The sequence below is a fragment of the Haliotis rubra genome, unplaced genomic scaffold (assembly GCF_003918875.1).
Source record: "Haliotis rubra isolate DU_JTF1 unplaced genomic scaffold, ASM391887v1 Scf102, whole genome shotgun sequence".
Lineage (NCBI taxonomy): Eukaryota > Metazoa > Mollusca > Gastropoda > Lepetellida > Haliotidae > Haliotis > Haliotis rubra.
Window position 1 is genome coordinate 1,910,692 of NW_025764915.1, and position 19,857 is coordinate 1,930,548.

Below are 19,857 nucleotides of genomic sequence, written 5' to 3' on the forward strand. Positions count from 1 at the left end.
GATCACGTGAATGTGTATCGAGCTGATAGTGCCTGATAAAAGTGCTAGGCCTGCTCCAAATAGCGGCAGAGCATATCTCTTCAATGGGTAGTGCCGATGCAAAAGCTTTTGACGTGGCTACTGCCCTGACCGAGTGAGCCTTCAACCCCTCAGGGGGAGGCTTGCCTTTAGCCTGATGAGCAGCACAAATGACCGAAACAAGCCAGCGAGACAGGGTCTGTTTGCTCGCCGGCACCCCAGCCTTCCCGCCACCGAAACAGCAGAACAGATAGGTACCCGTACGGATCCCTTGTGTTCGTTTGATATAGACCTTAAGAGTCTTTCGGACATCCAACGGGTGAGTGCTTGTTGGAGAGGTCAGCAATATGGAAGGCTGGGTAAGAGTAGGAAGTTCGATAGGAGCTGTCACATGGAAAGCATGATCGACCTTCGGGCGGTACGTATTCGGGAGGCGAATACTGACACGATCTGGATGGAACACAGTCAGCGTCGGGTCTGCCGACATAGCATGTAAGTCGCCGACCCTATGCCCAGATGTTACCGCCACCGCTTTCCAGGTTAACAACTGAATGGAAATAGCCGATAGACGTGAGAACGTAGGCCCAGACAGCCAATCTAGCACAATTGACAAATCCCAAGGTGGGCTGGTTCGCCTGACAGCAGGTCGAAAACCCGATCCACGCCAGCTAAAAAGCGCTGCATGAGAAGGTGCTGCCCCAGAAGAGCACCATCGACAGGGCTGTGAAAAGTGGAAATAGCGGTGGAGTAGCCATGAATGGTCAAAGCCACCAGGCCTTCTTCCAAACGGGCTTGCAAAAACTCCAATACCTTGACTTAAGGTCCCGGCACCCGAGCCCGAGTCAGAATCCGGGTCTCCTCGCGAAGAGGATCCGAACCCCGACCCGGTGGGAGGCCGAGCACCAGACACAGAGGGAAGGGAAGAGCCGAAGGAACTTCCCACTCCGGCAACCGACACCACACTCGAACCCCGGTCCCGAGACACGGGAGGAAGACCAGGCACAACTGGCTCCTACGCTCTTATGGGGCGGGGCGGCGGCGCCCCGCCGCGCAGGGAACAGAACCCCAGGAATCCTCAATGGACCCTGCGGCAACAAAGAGAGGGGGACTTGGAGCAAACCCTCCCCCTCTGGGATAGCCAATGCGTCCGGACCCGAAGCGTGAGGCAACGGATTGACAGACGCCTCCAGGCTAAGGGATCGAGCCGGGCTCGGCAATCCCACCCGCGTGGGCTGAGTGGGCAAGGAACTTCTGACGGAGACCTCCAACCGACTCATGAACAAGGGACTTCACTGAGTCCATATGCTGCTGGAAAAGTTGCGTAATTAAAGACATATCAAAACCACTGTGTGATGGAGGCGCCGCCTTAGGCGACTTAGCTTTCTTAGCCGGCTCCTGGGTCAGTTCCCCTCCCGCCTCTCGCAACTCTTTATAGAAGAGAAAATCCGCGGCCCTCCGTTTCTGGGCCCGGGGGGAGAAGGCTGTGCAGAGTTCACAAATGTCAGGATTGTGGCCGACTTTTTCAAGACAACACAAGCACTTGTCATGCTTATCAGCTCTGGGGATGCTCTGCCCACAGACAGAACACCCAGTAAATGCCTGAAAGCAAACCCGCAAGCATGTAGCTAACAGCGGAGCCAGCAGCATAAATATACACGTACAAAACATTGAAAATTACGTGAATGCGACCACCGGAAGAAATACTTGGTTAATAATGCAATATGACAACCACGTGGCACGCTAAACTTCCCGCCATTGAAAAGCAACACGTGCGTAAACCACGGGAAAGCTAGCGTAAAGGTTTAATACAAAGTCACAGAAATGAGAAATAACAGACTGCAAAATCAATAAAACTGTTCTGTCAAGAACGAATAAAGACCATACATACAGTTGTTGAAGTCTCAGACATTCTTCACAAATAGAAGTAAATCAGCTATGAACTCGGAACACGTGTGAACGCTTGAGTGACAGCAGAAGGAATGATGATACAGGCCTAGGTGCTTACCTTGTTGGCTGTGCATGCGTAGCAGGGAGGTAACTCTGCGTGGTGGGGTCGTATAATAGATAAAAAAGATTTTTATTTATTGTACAATATTTATATTTAAACATTGATACAACTGTCACATGACATTTTCAGCCGCAGAAAATGCATATATGTACCCCAGGGACGATCTCTATGAAACAGAATGGTGTCTGCGTAATATCCCCATGTAGGCTGTCACCAAATTTGAAGACACTGGGAACAACAGTCCATGAGATATCGCGTTAACAGGAGTTAGAAAAGTGGTCACAGTGTCGTGGTGACCTTGAAAATAACGTCAAGGTCACCCAAATCGACTGGTGTCTGCATAATCCCTTAATGTAGGCTGTCACCAAATTTGAAGACACTGGTTACAACAGTCCATGAGATATCGCGTTAACAAGAGTTAGAAAAAGTGGTCAAAGTGTTGTGGAGACCTTGAAAATAAGGTTAAGGTGACCCAAATCAACTGGTGTCTGCGTAAACCCCTAATGTAGGCTGTCACCAAATTTGAAGACATTGGGTACAACAGTTCATGAGATATCGCGCTAACAAGAATCGGGACGTATGTATGTACGGAAGCCGGTGCATACATAGTCCCCCGTTCCGCCGGGGTACAATAACTAAATCAACTGTAATCGGCAATATCTGTCATCTAGTTTTAATCAACTAACTGAATAATGATAATAATTATAATTGTGTTATCCCTCTTCACATGTGATGACAAACATGTCTGTATTACTGGTTGACAAGCCTTACCTCTCGGAGCAGGGTGATGGTCTGTTCGTGTTTGACAACCGAGGCACAGTACTGTTGATTCTTGTCCCTCAGCGCTGCGATCTCCTTCCTGTAGCCATCAATGTTGCCCTGGAGGACCTTGTATCTCTCTGCTGAGAAGTCAAGCTGGGGAAGGCAATCACAACATGTTATAGTCGTTTGACCGAGCTGATTATGGATAGATTATATTTGGGCAAGAACCCTGAATACCCTAGTATTGACAAAACATACATCAAAAGTATCGATAAAGTCATAGAAATAAAAATAAATCCAATCAACTTTTTCTATTTACCCCAGTATTGTTGCATATACATATTTGAATCTGTTTTGATTCTAAAAAATCTGATAAGTCGGTAGAATAAAAAAGGTTGGATGTAACTTAAAATTGATTCATCTTGCCTGATCAGTGACCATCTTACTGACGTTTGCTTTATTGTGTTTCATCAGAAATGATTATACTTCTGAAGTCTTTCAGTAGAGTCATTTAGAATACAGCTCCCTCGGAAGGCGAAAAACACACGTTCGTTAGCGCCAAACATCTGCTCAGAGGACTGGAATCGGCTTATGCAGGTTCCATGCTACCTAATGCAATACGCTTACTGCAGCTCAAACAAGGTGTCTGCAGTGATCCAACTTACATACATTTTTTAAAAACATATTGTCATCAAGTCTTGTTAGTAAAGTGGTAATAAATCACGTAAATCACTGCCTTAGAAGGGCGATGGTTCTGGTCAGTGTTACAGTCATAGGCTTGCCCATGTATGTCTTAGCTGTACAGTGGATACTACTTCAAGATAGATCAGTGGAGGTCCTTTCATATCACATCATCATGTGAAGAAACATAGATATCACATTGTAGGGGACTGTTCATCATTTATGGCTGGCTTGCAGGGGGAGAGAAAGAAGGAGTGTGTGTGATGAAAATGTTTATGGAAAAGCATGTACAAAGTGTATGACACCCCCTTTATGTACAAAGTAAGTGACAACCCCTCCCACCCCCTGCGTCATGAACAAAATCAACGACACCCCCTATAATTTGTCAGCATAATGTTTTTAACATTGTTATGTGCAAAATTGCTGACTCCCGTTGTACTGCTTAAGAACACTTGAAGTCTCACCTGTGAAGCCAGCTTGGCATTCTGCACCTTCATCTCAGAGAGTTCCTGTCTGGCCTTGTCAAGCTGCTTTCGCTGATCATCCTGCAACCCCTGCACACACAACACATGGCGGGTCACTCAGCAGTCTTTAAATACAATATCAATCTCACTTGGTCAGAAGTTGAAAATGAGTAGGAGATTCGATGATGTGCGAGGGTTGCCAGATGATGAAGATTTGTTGTCATGCAACATCAGTGGTAGTGAGTGAGTATGCAGCTTCCTACCAAAATCAGAAAATGGGCTTCAAAGATGTGGGGATCGAACCCAGACTTCCAGTGTAACAAGCAATCCCGCATTAACTAGTTAACCATGAATCCAGCAGGAAGGCGTCGGCAGCCAAGCGCCCTGGGTCGGTATCGAGAGAGCAGAACGGGTGTCTGATCGTCCGCGCCCGAGACATAAACAGATCCACCTCGAGCGACCGTACAACTGGGAGATTGCACCAGCGAATATCTGCCTGTCGAGCACATCCACTCGATGCTCCCACGGCGAGAAGGCGCATCTGCCCTCATCATCTTCACCCCTGGCCATAAGCTATGAATGGCCTAACCATCTGATCCCCACTTGGTTGTACTACTTAAAGAACACTTGAAGTCTCACCTGTGAAGCCAGCTTGGCATTCTGCACCTTCATCTCAGAGAGTTCCTGTCTGGCCTTGTCAAGCTGCTTTCGCTGATCATCCTGCACACACAACACATGACGGTCACTCAGCAGTCTTTAAATACAATATCAATCTCACTTTATTTCAGAAGTTGAAAATGAAATGATGACGAGGGTTGCCAGATGATGAAGATTTGTTGTCATGCAACATCAGTGAGTGAGTGAGTGAGTATGCAGCTTCCTACCAAAATCAGAAATGGGTTTCAAAGATGTGGGGAATCGAACCCAGACTTCCAGTGTAACAAGCAATCACATTAACTAGTTAACCATGACACTCCCACATCCAATTTTTCGGTGAATATGAACATGAAATATGCAGATTTACCTTTCATTTTGTGCCCTTTCCTTCTTATATGTGGTGAACTCGGCTTGCATTTCTTTCATGGCTGTCCTGGATTCGGACAGAGATTTCTCCATCTGCTGAAGAGACCCTGGTCCTCCATGAGGGGGGTGTCCTGGGGAGGGACCTCGCATTCCTGAGGGTGGCTGTCGACCAGGGGTCTGCATGCCCCTCCCCCCAGCAGGGAGGGGAGTGGAGGCCATCATGGGAGGGATAGGCATCTAGGAAAGGCAAGATACTCATGTCAGAAACATTGAAAATAACACCACCATAATTAAGTTGTGTCAAGCAAGACAATGTTACACATATAAATCCCCCAAACCAACTTTTAGTTGCAGTGATACAAACATTAACATTGCAGCTTGCATCACATATCTGTGGCTATATAACTCACCTGGACAGACCCTCCCTGTTGAAGCAGGACTCTGTACATGTCTCTCTGGCGTACAACAGACTCCACCTGTAAAAGTCAATGATAACTTGAGCGACACATCAGCACTATTCCAGCAACATCACAGATACCTATCGAAACTGCGCCAAGAACTTGTCAACAACATCACAGATACCAATCGACAACTGATGTATCTTTTAATTATCTCTTCCAGTGATAGTAATTACTAGTTCAATGGGTATCTTGCAGACCTGATAATTATTATGGACTTACACTGGGACTGTAAGACAAGAGATTATTATATGACGGGTAGATTTCCGCCCTTCCGATTGGCCCACTTGGCCACATGACAGCTTTGACGCTAGGCGATGTCAACCTCGCCACGTCACGAGAGGTTGATATAACAATCCAAGCACCTCCCCGTGGCTAAAATAGATTTGGGATATTCCAGTTGTGAACTCCCGCTTTTGCGCAAAGTCCAGGCTAGATAAGGAAGTGATAGACATCAGCCGTCCCTGTGAATGTGTTGGTTTAGAGTTACGTCCCCATCTGTATCAAAATGGCAGGCGACCCACGACACCACGAAAGATTCATGACTGTGTATTCAAGGTATTCAGTACTTTTTTTCAGTATAACAAAACAATGATTTACTTCAGTTCGGTTGATCCAATGATTTATCGACCTTGGACATGTCATATTCACCTCGCTTTATCACATGTCAAGGTTCGATAAATCATTGGATCAAGCTCACTAGAAGTCAATAATTGTATAATGTCTTATGCCACTTTTAAGAAACATTCAACTTTAACCATGGCAACAGAAAAGGGCATTAAGCATTGCCCACCTTGGAAATCTTGTTTAATACTGAATATAATAGGTGTGGGTGATGACAGGTTTAAACACTGCCTCTCAAAAAGTAAAAGGACCCAGTACAGCCTGAAGTTGCTCCATGCTACACTCACCATCTCAGCCTGGCGTGTCTTGCCAGCTCTCAGTTCTTCCAACTCAGTTTGAGTCATTTCCAGCTGCTCACGAAGCTCCTGAGTCCTGAAAACAAGATCACATCACATGTCAAACGCTGTTTTAAGGAGAGCATAGCTCCTCTGAAGATGTTGTGTGGATAAGCATCTGTAGTGAGTCCCAATCATTCATTAACTCCCTCCAGACAAGCACATCATCCATCCACAGTAAGACAAACAGCTGCACCTTCTCTACATAGTGCCCCCCCAGACAAGCAGCTGCACCTACTGCACCCCCAGACAAGCACCTGCACCATCTACACATCCTGCACCCCTAGACAAGCACCTGCACCTTCTCCAAATCCTGCACCCCTAGACAAGCACCTGCACCACATCCTGCACCCCTAGACAAGCACCTGCACCACATCCTGTACCCCAACACAAGCAGATGTACCTACTCCACATACAGCACCCCTAGACAAGCAGCTGCACCTACTGCACCCCATAAACAAGCAGCTGTACCTTTCTCCACATCCTGTACCCGACAAGCAGCTGCACCCTACTGCACCCCAGACAAGCAGCTGCACCATCTCCACATTCTGCACCCCTAGACAAGCAGCTGCACCTTTCTCCAACTCCTGCACCCCTAGACAAGCACCTGCACCTTCTCCAACTCCTGCACCCCTAGACAAGCACCTGCACCTTTCTCCAAATCCTGCACCCCTAGACAAGCACCTGCTCCCACATCCTGCAACCCCTAGACAAGCACCTGCACATTCTCCAAATCCTGCACCTCCCTGACTAGACAAGCACCTGCTCCACATCCTGCACCCCTAGCCAAGCAACTGCACTTTCTCCACATCTTGCACCCCTAAACAAGCACCTGCACCTTCTCCAAATCCTGCACCCCTAGACAAGCACCTGCACCTGCTCCACATCCTGCACCCCTAGACAAGCAACTGCACTTTCTCCACATCCTGCACCCCTAGACAAGCACCTGCACCTTCTCCAAATCCTGCACCCCTAGACAAGCAGCTGCACCTGCTCCACATCCTGCACCCCTAGACAAGCAACTGCACTTTCTCCACATCCTGCACCCCTAGACAAGCACCTGCACCTTCTCCACATCCTGCACCCCTAGACAAGCAGCTGACCTGCTCCACATCCTGCACCCCTAGACAAGCACCTGCACCTTCTCTACATCCTGCATCCCCAGACAAGCAGCTGCACCTACTGCACCCCCAGACAAGCAGCTGCACCTTCTCCACATCTTGCACCCCTAGACAAGCAGCTGCACCTTCTCCACATCCTGCACCCCTAGACAAGCACCTGCACCTTTCTCTACATCCTGCATCCCAAGACAAGCACCTGCCTTCTCCACATCCTGCATCCCTACAAGCACCTTCCTGCAACCCTAGACAAGCACCTGCACCTGCTCTCCACATCCTGCAACCCTACTCCACATCCTGCACCCCTAGACATGCACCCCTAGACAAGCCCCTGCACCTCTTCTACATACACATCCTGCAACCCCAGACAAACAACTGCACCTTTCTCCACTTCCTGCACCCCTAGACAAGCACCTGCACCTGCATCTGCCTCTTCTCCACATCCTGCACCCCTAGACAAGCAAACCCTAGCACACCTTCTCCTGCAACCCTAGATCCTGCACCCCTAGACAAGCACCTGCACCTTCTACACATCCTGCAACCCCAGACAAGCAACTGCACCTTCTCCACACCCCTGCAAGCACCACCTTCTCCACATCGTGCAACCCTAGACAAGCAACTGCACCTTCTCCACATCCTGCAACCCCAGACAAGCAACTGCCCTTCACCTCACATCCTGCCCCCCTAGACAAGCAGCCCTTCCTTTCCACATCCTGCAGCCCCAAACAAGCAACTGCACCTTCACCACATCCTGCACCCCCAAACAAGCAGCCGCACCTTCTCCACATCCTGCACCCCCACAACAAGCACCTGTCCCTGGGTCATCCACCTACTTGGTATCAGTAGCCAGCTTCTCCTCCTCCTCCGGGCTTGTCACTGAGTTCCCTCACCACTTCAGGAGGCGCTTGGTTCTGATCCTGTAGCTCCTCAATGCTCCTGAGATACACAACTCAGATTTACATGATTTGATATATGTAAAACTCACTTTAAATATTCTTGGGAAATAAAGGGGAAACATGCATTAGGGAACACATGCTTCACACCTTGTACCTAGTAAGAAATAGAACCTTGGTCTTCAGGAGTAAAAGTTTTAACCTATGGGATCTGCGCCTTCTCATGGAAAGATTTGGTTGGAACAGTCCTTTAGTAATAAATCTGTAAAAGAGAAATGAACAAACCGAAATGTGACCAGTTTTCCTGAGATGAGAGAGGATGAACTGGACACCTCCCCTGATGACACCTCTTCTTCACGTACAACTCTTCCTCCCTTCAGCTCCTCCACCTCCTTCACCAAGTACCGCGACTCCTAACAAGCGACGCGGCTCTTCCTTGGTCAGTAAATGACACTCATCAATGTTCAAAATATATGACAGAGGCCTCTACAAAATCAGACCAAACAAATCTGTGGCATCATGATGAAAAGTGACAGACATATGACAGAGGCCTCTACAAAATCAGACCAAACAAATCTGTGGTATCATGATGAAAGTGACAGACATATGACAGAGCCCTTTACAAAATCAGACTAAACAAATCTGTGGCATCATGATGAAAGTGACAGACATATGACAGAGGCCTCTACAAAATCAGACCAAACAAATCTGTGGCATCATGATGAAAGTGACAGACATAGACATACAAAATGACAGAGGCCATGGATGAAAGTACAAATATCAGACCAAACAAATATGACAGACATGACAGAGGCCTCTACAAAATCTGTGGCATCATGATGAAAGTGACAGACATATGACAGAGGCCTCTACAAAATCAGACTAAACAAATCTGTGGCATCATGATGAAAGTGACAGACATATGACAGAGGCCTCTACAAAATCAGACCAAACAAATCTGTGGCATCATGATGAAAGTGACAGACATATGACAGAGGCCTCTACAAAATCAGACTAAACAAATCTGTGTGGTATCATGATGAAAGTGACAGACATATGACAGAGGCCTCTACAAAATCAGACCAAACAAATCTGTGGCATCATGATGAAAGTGACAGACATATGACAGAGCCCCTTTACAAAATCAGACTAAACAAATCTGTGGCATCATGATGAAAGTGACAGACATATGACAGAGGCCTCTACAAAATCAGACCAAACAAATCTGTGGCATCATGATGAAAGTGACAGACATATGACAGAGGACCTCTAAACATCAGAGGCCTCTACAAAATCAGACCAAACAAATCTGTGGCATCAAGATGAAAGTGACAGACATATGACAGAGGCCTCTACAAAATCAGACCAAACAAATCTGTGGCATCATGATGAAAGTGACAGACATATGACAGAGGCCTCTACAAAATCAGACCAAACAAATCTGTGGCATCATGATGAAAGTGACAGACATATGACAGAGCCCTCCTACAAAATCAGACCTCTAAACAAATCTGTGGCATCATGATGAAAGTGATCCTGCTGTCAGGGTACAAAATCCTTTTCAAAGTCTTAGTGGCCAGGAACTGACCAAATTGAAGATCGAAAGACATGCATGAGCATGGGTTCATAAAGGTGAGCCCAGTCACTGCTGATGATGGTTTTACCAAGCAGTCAAAGTCCTTACCTGGTGCCCCAGATCCACAGTCTGTTGTTGATACTTCTGTGCCTCTCTCTGAAGTGACCCAACTTCCGCCGATACTCACGCCACCATCACGCTGCAACTTCTCAGATTCCTACAACACCACGAATTGTAATCATGTTGAAAACGATGACATCTAAATTAGAAATATTATTGAATATTTCTTAAGCACAGTGAATAATGTTGGCAATGACCAGTTACCAGCTACTGAAACTTACCAACATGGCCGTGTCGAGCTGTGACGTCAGCTGACTAATGGTCTGAAGTGACATCTCATAGTCTTCACGCTGTTTCTTCATGCGTGGCGCCCGCTCTTCAATCTCCTGTAAAACAGAAGTATATACTTAAGAACACTTTGAACATTTAATCAAGGTAACTGGAAATGAATTTATAGATTCAGACAACTTCTATGGGATTGTAGCTATTTAAAGTGTGAAGTCGGCTGACCTGTAGGATCTGGTCCAGGTACTGGTTGAGACGTTTGTTTTCTTCTCGCTCTAGTTCCAGATTCTCAGATGATACCACATACTCATTGTAAATCTGCCAGGGAAAGAAAGATTGACATATAAACAACAGGAAAACAAACCTTTGGCCACAACAATAAACAGCTGATGGAGCAGCAACATGACAACAGTCAGAGCAACTGTCAAGTATATACAAGCTTTTCTAGCTTGTACATAATTCACAATGGAAATGTCAATCTGTCAGTCCCACTATCCAAATACAAACCTGGCGATACTGCATCACAGCATGGATAACAGAGATGGCCTAACTGTACTGTATGGATAAGTGAAGCACCTTGAACCAGTGTATGAAATAAGTCCCGTCCGACTGCCCGAGACGGGCTAGATTTTTGATGGACGGTCAGGATTTACAGCTTGCCAACCTGATGATCTGGTAATTTTTTTAGACGTTCCATACATCTGAGTAAATTCACCATATCTTGGTGTCTGGTCTGGTTAAATCAATTTGGGACTGGTAACATTTTCAAGTTACCAGCCCTGATGTCTGGCTGGGTTTTTGGCTTATTTCATACACTACTGGAACTAGCTTAACTGAACGTCTTTATCATGCATGAGACCAGTACAAGACTAACTGTATTGTGTGAATAACTGAAGTATCTTGAACTAACTTCGCTGTACATACATGAGGTCAGTACAAGACAAGCTGTCTTCCACAGATACAACACATATGCATAATGGAGACAGAATTTTCAACAGAAATGCATGTCACACAGAGGTCAATTTCACAGACAAGATTGTTTTTTGCAACGTGTAGAGTTAGTAACTCTCCTGACTGGCGGCCCAACCTGTGTGAGTGTCATGCCTGACTTGAGTATTTTGGACGTTGCTGCTGCGGATGGTGACAGGGCTTCGATGGCCTCATCGCTCAGTTTGGCAGCACCTGCATGGGGTGGAAAACAGTTTATTCAGGTCGGCATACACACACATACAAAGATATCAGCATATCAGTTTGGAACTGCTACCCAAACACTTCAATGTGTATAAATTCTAGATATGAATTCCAAACAATGGAATGACTACATATATCTCTTCCTAATAAAATCCATGCAGCACTTTCGAAACCAGACAAAGACTGAAGTGTTCATCAATAAAAACATTGACAGTTTTTAGAGGCAGGCACATGATGCAGATTTACCCACCCTTGGCTTTCACAGCGACAAGCAGCTCATTGGCATTCTTCAGCTCTTGCTCCAGTTTCCCAATCTTCACATCTGAAACCAGATACAACCGATTCTCTTTCCTTGTGTCAGAATAATGCTAAAAAGCTAGAAATATCAGACATTGACAGTTTTACAACATCTTCTACTACACTGAAAGTATGTACAGACAACACAGTATCCAATTTGTGGGAACCAAGAATAACTGTAAAGTTCCAAGTTTCTGTGGCCCAACTCTGGAATCAGCAGATATAGTTACCATCCTGCTTGATTTAATGGTTGAGCACATGTACCACTTTTCATCATCATGACCACCCCTTGCCCAATGCCCTCTTAGTTATGTGAGAACATGTCACCTTTAGCTTTCAACTGATCCCTGAAGCCATCTGCAATCTGATTCTGCTCTCCCTCCAGCTTGGAATGGGCTGAAAGAAACACAGGCTATTTACCACCAGGTTCACAGTTTGCTATGTTACTCAGTAGTGACTTTCACACCGAGCATCCAGATATGCTGCAGCAGTCACCATTACCAACACTAATGTAACTGCTGTTGATCAAAGTCCTTACTTTCTTTAAAATATCGGACTGTTATAAATGTCAAGGTATTACTGACATATTTTCAAGCCACATGTTTGATTACACAAAGATCTAAATGTAATTCCACACACTGACAGTTGCAAGATTGCAAGAGGTGAACTAAACAAATCCAACTTATGACGCAAGAAGTAAACCGAGGAACAGACAACCTACCATCAGAGGCTTCCTTGAGGAGCTTCTGTAGCTCCTCCACCGCCCGTGTCAACTCTGTCACCTTCATGTCCCCCTCTTCCGACGAAGACTAAACATACAAGAGAAGAGAGAAGTGCTGGGTCAGCATATTCAACAGTGTATGTGACACACCAAGGTCCCAGCAACAGCACAGTTACTCATTCAGATCTGGAAGTTATCACAGCAAAGTCAAACAACATATCCTTGAAACACATTGAGACTCTCACCTTGTACAACTGCACCAGCTTCCCTGTGCAGCAATCTCCTGTCGGAACTGTTCATCTGATTGTGTTTGAGAGTCACGAGTCTGTAATGTGAAGAGTGAGTGACTGATAGGGCAGGGAAAAGTGGTTTTAGGGGATGGTGGCAGAAGTGTAGGAGTAGGGCAGGAGTGCAGGCCTAGGTGTAGGGATGCAACATAGGGCAGGAGAGGGTGGCTAGGTTTAGCTTAGGACATAGGGCAGGACTAGCGACATAAAGGTGGCAGGAGAGGGTGTAGGTTTAGGTTAGGACATAGGGGTAGGATGCGACATAGTGGCAGGAGAGGGTGTAGGTTTAGCTTAGGACATAGGGGTAGGATGCGACATAGTGGCAGGAGAGGGTGTAGGTTTAACTTAGGACATAGGGGTAGGATGCGACATAGTGGTAGGAGAGGGTGTAGGTTTAGCTTAGGACATAGGGGTAGGGATAGAGGAGAGGGTAGTGGCAGGAGAGGTGGTGTAGGTAGGAGAGGTTAGGTTTAGCTTAGGACATAGGGGTAGGGATGCCGACATAATGGCAGGAGAGGGGGTGTAGGTTTAGCTTAGGACATAGGGGTAGGATCTGACGACATAGTGGTAGGAGAGGGGTGTAGGTCAACTTAACATAGACACAGGGTAATGGTAGGAGAGGGTGTTAGTTTAACTTAGGACATAGGGGTAGGTGCAGAGGGTGTAGTTTAGCAGGACAGGGGTAGTGGCAGGGGACAGGGGTAGGGGTGTAGGGGTGTAGGTCTAACTTAGGACATAGGGGGTAGGACATAGGGGTAGGAGAGGGTGTAGGTTTAGACATAGTGGTAGGATGTGGATAGTGGGTGTAGGTTTAGCTTAGGACATAGGGGTAGGATCTGCATAATGGTAGGAGAGGGTGTATAGTGGTAGTTGCAGGAGGGGTGTAGGTTAGGTTAGGACATAGGGGTGGGTTGCGACATAGTGGCAGGAGGTGGCACTCGACATAGTGGCAGGAGAGGGTGTAGCTTAGGACATAGGGTAGGTGGTAGGAGAGAGGTTAGGTTAGGACATAGGGGGTAGGCTGACTGTAGGTTTAGCTTAGTTATAGGGGTAGGTTGCAACATAGTGGCAGTAGTAGGGGTAGGTTGCAACACAGTGGCACTAGTAGGGGGAGGATTAGGATTAGGTTAGGACTAGGTTGAATTTGTTATTCCCAACTTGTCAATCCAAGCATGGTACATTCAACAAGCCCTTGCACTTTTGTGTTGACATAGTATCAGTATTGCAAAACAACCAAAAACACTGCTATTTTGATATATCACAGGACATTACAGACAAAATGGCTGACCATGTTGAAGGGGAACATGCCTACAACTTACATCTTTGAGTTTCTGGATGAGGCCCTCAATTCTCTCAGCCTGTTCCTCCTTGGACTGCTTCAGTGAATCAAAGGACAGCTGCATGTGATTCAGCTGAAATAGCAGGAAAGTGTGGATCATATTGTTGTTTAGTACACAGAGCATCTTTCAAAAATGGGATATTGTTTTTTAAAAGAATTGTTAGAAAAGTTTGGTGAAATGGGATTTAATGTCATCTACAAGAATATTGCACTCAGACTTTTCAATAACTATCAGATCTGTTCTGTTTCTACATCAAACTGATAATTATGTCCTCACCTCCTCCACCTTCTCGTCCAGCTTGGACTGCACATCCAGTAGCTTGCTAGCCTGCAGAAGAAACAGTCAACATGACACACATTCCTTGAAACACCTCAACATGAGAAACACATTCCAACAGGGACACCCATCTGTGGTCTAGGCTCCAATGCAAATATACATGATTATACAGAGCTCAAGAAAGTCCCCTTTCAGATAGTATTCTGATACGAAATAGAAAGTTGGTAGTAATTTTTATCCATACTAGGTAAGCCCCTTCATCTGCAACTGTTCAGGCCATACATAACAGTCAACATGATTGGTTTTTGTTTAACGTTGCACTCAGCAATATTCCAGCTTTATGGCGGTGGTATATAAATAATCGAGTCAGGACCGGACAATCCAGTTATCCGGCAACGCTAAACATCAATCTACGCAATTGGGATACGATGACATGTGTCAACCAAGTCAGTGAGTCTAACCATCCGATCCTGCTAGTCGCCTCTTATGATAAGCATGAGTTGTTGAAAACCTGGATCGTCCTGGGTTAAACATGATCCAAAAACGGAATCACAGTTTTATGTGTGGTCCTCAAGGAGTATAGTGAGTAATGAACTTGATGAAGAGGTTGGTCATACTGTCTGTCCTTGAAGATAATGAACACTGTTTCAAACAGTCAGTAAGCTGTATTCTCATTTATTAAGTCAGCTTGTAAATAATCAAGTATGGGCCAACCAAACTAGTGAAGCTGGGGTACACGGGCCCTACTGGATCATGGTTCTGGTATACTGAGGCCTTGTGGACAAGATCATGAAGTTCAGTACTTTAAACAATGTTGTAGTTACCCTCTCCTTCTTGACATTGATCAAGTCATTTGTCTTGGTCTTCAGCTCCTCATTCAACCAGTCGACCTGCTTTTGCATGTGCTCCTTCTCTTGAACCAGTCGCTTCTCATGGTACTGTAGAATCACCAGTTTGTTGATCAATAATTTATTTGTCATTAACTTTGAACGCAATAATAACAAAGCCATACCCAAAGTATGTTTTTTCAGTGTTTGAACAGTAAGCAGATCCTGCATCATTTTCAGTAGATTTAATCCTACTCATGCTTTGTCTAAGGCTTCAGATAACATTGCAGACTTGAACAAAGACAAATGATTTAGTTTGTGTATTGTGCTTGTGGTCATCATTACAGCAAATAACGGAGTGACACATGCGCATCCAACCAACCTCTCTTGACACTTCCTGTGACTGAAGCCCTCCAAGCTTGGCCTGGATCTCACACTTCTCCTGGCTTAAAGCTGCAACCTTGTCTGTGAAAACCTTCAACTCATCTGAAACAAGATAGCATCAAATGTTTCAGCGAAAACTCGTACAAACCTGTAGAGGTTAATGATTCTTTGAAGAAAGTCCTCCTTTGGGGTACATATTGGCATAAAATATCCATTTAAAAATTCTACAACAGTTGTAACAATATTTTTCAATAAAATATTTACAAAACAAAAAACTCGTTTTCGTCTTGTGAGACCACCCCTACAGGTAACTCTCACCGTCTACCTCACACATCACTTTTCATGCTGAACGTATCAGACATAATGAGGGGAGGCGGGTGGCCGTACCCCAAGGTGGTCTCTACAGGTTTGTATGATTCTTTTTCAGAAGCAGTCCTCCTTGGGGTACATATAAGCATGAGACATAATGAGACGGAGGTGGGGTTCTGCTTGCCAACAACTAAACCCTAGTGGAGTAAACTCTATAACCGATATGGAAATAGAAAAACACTGTTTTGAAGAGGGCTTTGACGGGACCTCGATATAATCCAGAAAAATTATTAGCCCCGCTAAAATCTTTCTGAGGAAATCGAATGAGTACAAACGTCATTGTACGAGTGAAAAGCAGGATAAAACACCCCCACCAAACGCTCTCGGCGCGAGGAGGGTATGTGTAAACCACTATCACCCAAAGGGCTGATTAACACAGTCCCAAATACCAAAGTCTTATGAAGAGGGAAAAACTTAGCATACAAAAATCCCCTGAATAGCGAAAAGCGTAGCCGAACATGTGTTGGCTCACTATTACACTTACCTGGTCACGTGACATGTGGCTCGTAGAGAGGCATTCAAAACAGTGATCCGTGAGGGTTTGTACCCAATTCTGTCGTTAGACGGGTTAATAGCACATGACTGGTTATAGCGTTCAAAACCTGCCCCACCTTCTCTTGCCTTTAGGTGAAGAGGACGTAAGGGACTTATGTACACCCAAACCCGACCCGACCTGAAAGGGTGGTAAGGCTTATCCGATGTAGTGATATGAACCATATCGATATTGAACACAAAACCGATATCAATGACCAGTTACTCACTTGGTCAGGGTGGCAGGACACCAGAGACAACCGAAAGACCGAACCGAACACGATCCTTAGAATGCATGTCAAGTCGGTAATGGCGAATGAAGGCGTTCAGCCAGCTCCAAAGAGCGGCATCTGCCCTTACCAAGTGTGCCTTCAACCCCTCAGGGGAAGGTAAACCTTAGCATTGTATCCGAACAATTACAGAAACAAGCCAACGAGATAAAGTCTGCTTGCTAGCAGATTTTCCAGTCTTCCTGCCACCAAACAGAACACAAGGGTACCCATACGGACCCCTTTCCCTTTGGTCACTCCAATGGGTGAGCAATTGAAAGATCGGTCCCCGATGTGGAAGGCTGGGTAAGCCGTGGAAGTTCGATATGAGCTGTCACGTGGAAAGCTATATCGATCTGAGAGTGGTAGGTATCCAGGAGGCACATACGGACATGAAATACAGTATGAAATACCCGACCCTTCTACCAGAGCTCACCACCACAAGTAAAGCCGTCTTTCTGTCACCAAGTGAAGTGAGAGAGACGATATACTTGAAAAGTCAGGGCCAGACAGCCAATTGAGAATAATTGGCAACTTCAAGGTGAGCTGGGTCGCCGCCGCCGAGGCGGTCGAATCCTGTTCATACCACACTACGAAGCGCTGTACAAGAGGGTGCTGCCTAAGCAGAGCACCATCGAATAGAGTGTGAAACGTGGAAATAGCCATGGAGTACCCGGGAATGTTGGAGGCCAAAAGGTTCTCAACCAAAACGGGGTTATAGTAACTACAAAAACTGAACTAAATCTGCAGAATAGGTATTCTGAAATTCCCCTATCTGCACACCAGCGCACCCCACCTATCAACATACTGAATGCCGCCGCCATATAGCTGGAATATTGCTGATTGTAGCGTAAAACTAAACTCACTCACTCACTGAACGAATGTTGAACCCCGCCTCAAAGCCAGAACTGTGTCTGCAACTGCTGCAGAAATTCCGCTCGTCTGGAGGTTAGACCCGACAGAGGCCAAGCTATCCAGCGAATCCGAGGATTCGGGTGTGGCGCCCCGTTCAGAGTGAGAATGTCTGGCCGTACAGATAATTCGAATCCCGGCATGCGGGGGGTCGAACACCAGCCAGACTGTTGTCAAGAGACCACAGGTCGCCCAGAACATCGCTCAAACCTGGGAGGGATGTATCTGTCTGGACTGAGAGTGATGGCGTCTATAGGGGGAGCCCCTTGGAGAGAGGACCGACGTCTGTCCACCACTACAAATGAGGAATCAACCACTCTGACGTCTCGAGAATGTTCTCGTAGCTCTATGAGTGGGACCCCAGCTGCTAACGCTTGCTGCATGGATCGCATCCTCAAACTCACATTTTCCCCCAAGAAAGACCGGATCCTACTTCGAGACGAGGTCTGACTTTCGTTAGGTTGACAATTCAGCCCAGTTTCGTAAGAGTGACCAACGCTGATTGTGAGGTTTCCAGACTCAACTGTTATTTGAAAACCCTGATGAGCCAGTCACCTAGGTATGGGTGACAACACCGGCACTGCCATCTGGCTATCTGGGCTGTAATAAACCTCAATTTGGTGAACACCCTTGGCACCGTAAGGGGAGCACACGAAACTGGTAGCATGTCCCGTCAAAGAAGAACCTAAGGTAATTCATGAAATCTGGGTGCAAGTGACATTGAGGTCTCGACAGATGAGATCACTGAGCACGGTGTCTCCATCTTGAAGGACAGTACCTCTATTAACCTGTTCAGCTCTCCGAGAGAATGGGTCTGAACATTCCGTTCTTTATAGTCACAAGGAAATAAGTGGAGTCAAACCCCACACATTTTCCTGACCATTTAAAAACAGCTCGATGGTTGCCTTGCCCAGCAGAGACTGGATCTCGGCACGGAATATTTCCGCGTCTTCTGGGAGGCTGACACTGGTGAGTGCCGCACTCCAACCGGAATCTGCAGCAGAATACAGTAAACCCCTGCAGTTTGCAACATAATGTTTGCCGGTGCCGAGGCACCTGAGGGATTAACGAGAAGCTCGACAGACTTCCGTATTCCTCGAACAGTCCCAGGTGCCATAGGCCCATAACCGCACTCGTCATTTGGCTGGCATAGCTACAATGCACTCCCAAGCCAGATGAGAGGGGACCTCCGTCAGCTGCAGGCCAGAGCCGCTGATGAAGAATCACCGGCGCTCTTTCCCCTTTCCACCAGCTCCCTATGTAGAGCAGAGCATACAGCATGGAGCTGTTAAGGGGAAAAGGACGGCAGACAGACGGTAGAATGCGAGGCCTTGTCCCGGATGCCTTACTGGAAGCAGGCTTCCCTCCGGGGAGGCGACCTTCAACAGTTCGGGGCCTCGTCGTGGACAACACCTGAGGCAACACAGCAACACAGCGATTCTATCTCACACTTGCCTCAGGGATGAACCTAATCATTGTTAAGTTCATTTAAAATATTCTCAAATCGACTTGTCCACTGTTCGAGCCTGAACCCCGGTCCCGAGGCACATGGGAGAAGCCTGAAAAATCAAAGTAACCCAAGCACTCAGACAGACCTTGGAGCGTCAAGGTGACACTCGATAGCCTCTTGGTCATGGCGTCGATGAGACATCAGGCCGAAACCTGAGCTACCAGCACCAGGGATCTGCACCCTACCGGTGCCCAAAGCTCAGGTCGGTGCTACTCACTGAGTTCAGAACATCCGCGGAGCCGAAGCTTGGCGGTTCGAGTCCGAATTCCGATCCCGAGACATAGGAGTAGCCTGATAAATCAGGGTTTCCCTGGTACTGTCTCCAAAAGCACACTGAACAGTCATGCATTGCCTATAGCGCTATATAAACAACAATACGTATATATACAGACATATATATATACGTACTTGGGTCGGCGGTTCAAGTTCGAACCCTGGTCCCGAGACACATGGGATTAGCCTGACAAAGCAGGATTCCCCTGCTGTACACGGGTAGACGTCGAAGCGTCGAGATGATCGGTAGCTCCGTCACACTCAACAGTCTCTTGGCCAGGGCGTCAATAGACATCAGGCCGGGACCTGAGGTACCAGCGCCGGGGATCTGCGCCTTACCGGGGGCGCAGCCCAGATCTATGCTA

General features: G+C 46.5%; 2 protein-coding genes across 2 annotated transcripts in view; both read right to left on the minus strand.

The window, feature by feature from the left end:
* LOC124270499 (nucleoprotein TPR-like) overlaps positions 1–4,010 on the minus strand; it is a 45,943-nt gene extending 41,933 nt beyond the window's left edge. The window contains 2 exon segments of the mRNA XM_046705518.1: positions 2,798–2,941; positions 3,934–4,010. Coding sequence (XP_046561474.1) covers positions 2,798–2,941; positions 3,934–3,966 — 177 coding nt within the window. The 5' untranslated portion in view covers positions 3,967–4,010.
* Positions 4,011–6,378: 2,368 nt separating this feature from the next.
* LOC124270508 (nucleoprotein TPR-like) overlaps positions 6,379–19,857 on the minus strand; it is a 31,367-nt gene continuing 17,888 nt past the window's right edge. Inside the window, 16 exon segments of the mRNA XM_046705529.1 lie at positions 6,379–6,410; positions 8,325–8,427; positions 8,670–8,792; positions 10,067–10,177; positions 10,302–10,406; positions 10,531–10,623; positions 11,393–11,487; positions 11,747–11,818; positions 12,121–12,189; positions 12,515–12,602; positions 12,760–12,785; positions 12,788–12,839; positions 14,121–14,213; positions 14,418–14,468; positions 15,242–15,355; positions 15,627–15,730. Of these exon segments, the coding sequence (XP_046561485.1) occupies positions 8,739–8,792; positions 10,067–10,177; positions 10,302–10,406; positions 10,531–10,623; positions 11,393–11,487; positions 11,747–11,818; positions 12,121–12,189; positions 12,515–12,602; positions 12,760–12,785; positions 12,788–12,839; positions 14,121–14,213; positions 14,418–14,468; positions 15,242–15,355; positions 15,627–15,730 (1,127 nt within the window). The 3' untranslated portion in view covers positions 6,379–6,410; positions 8,325–8,427; positions 8,670–8,738.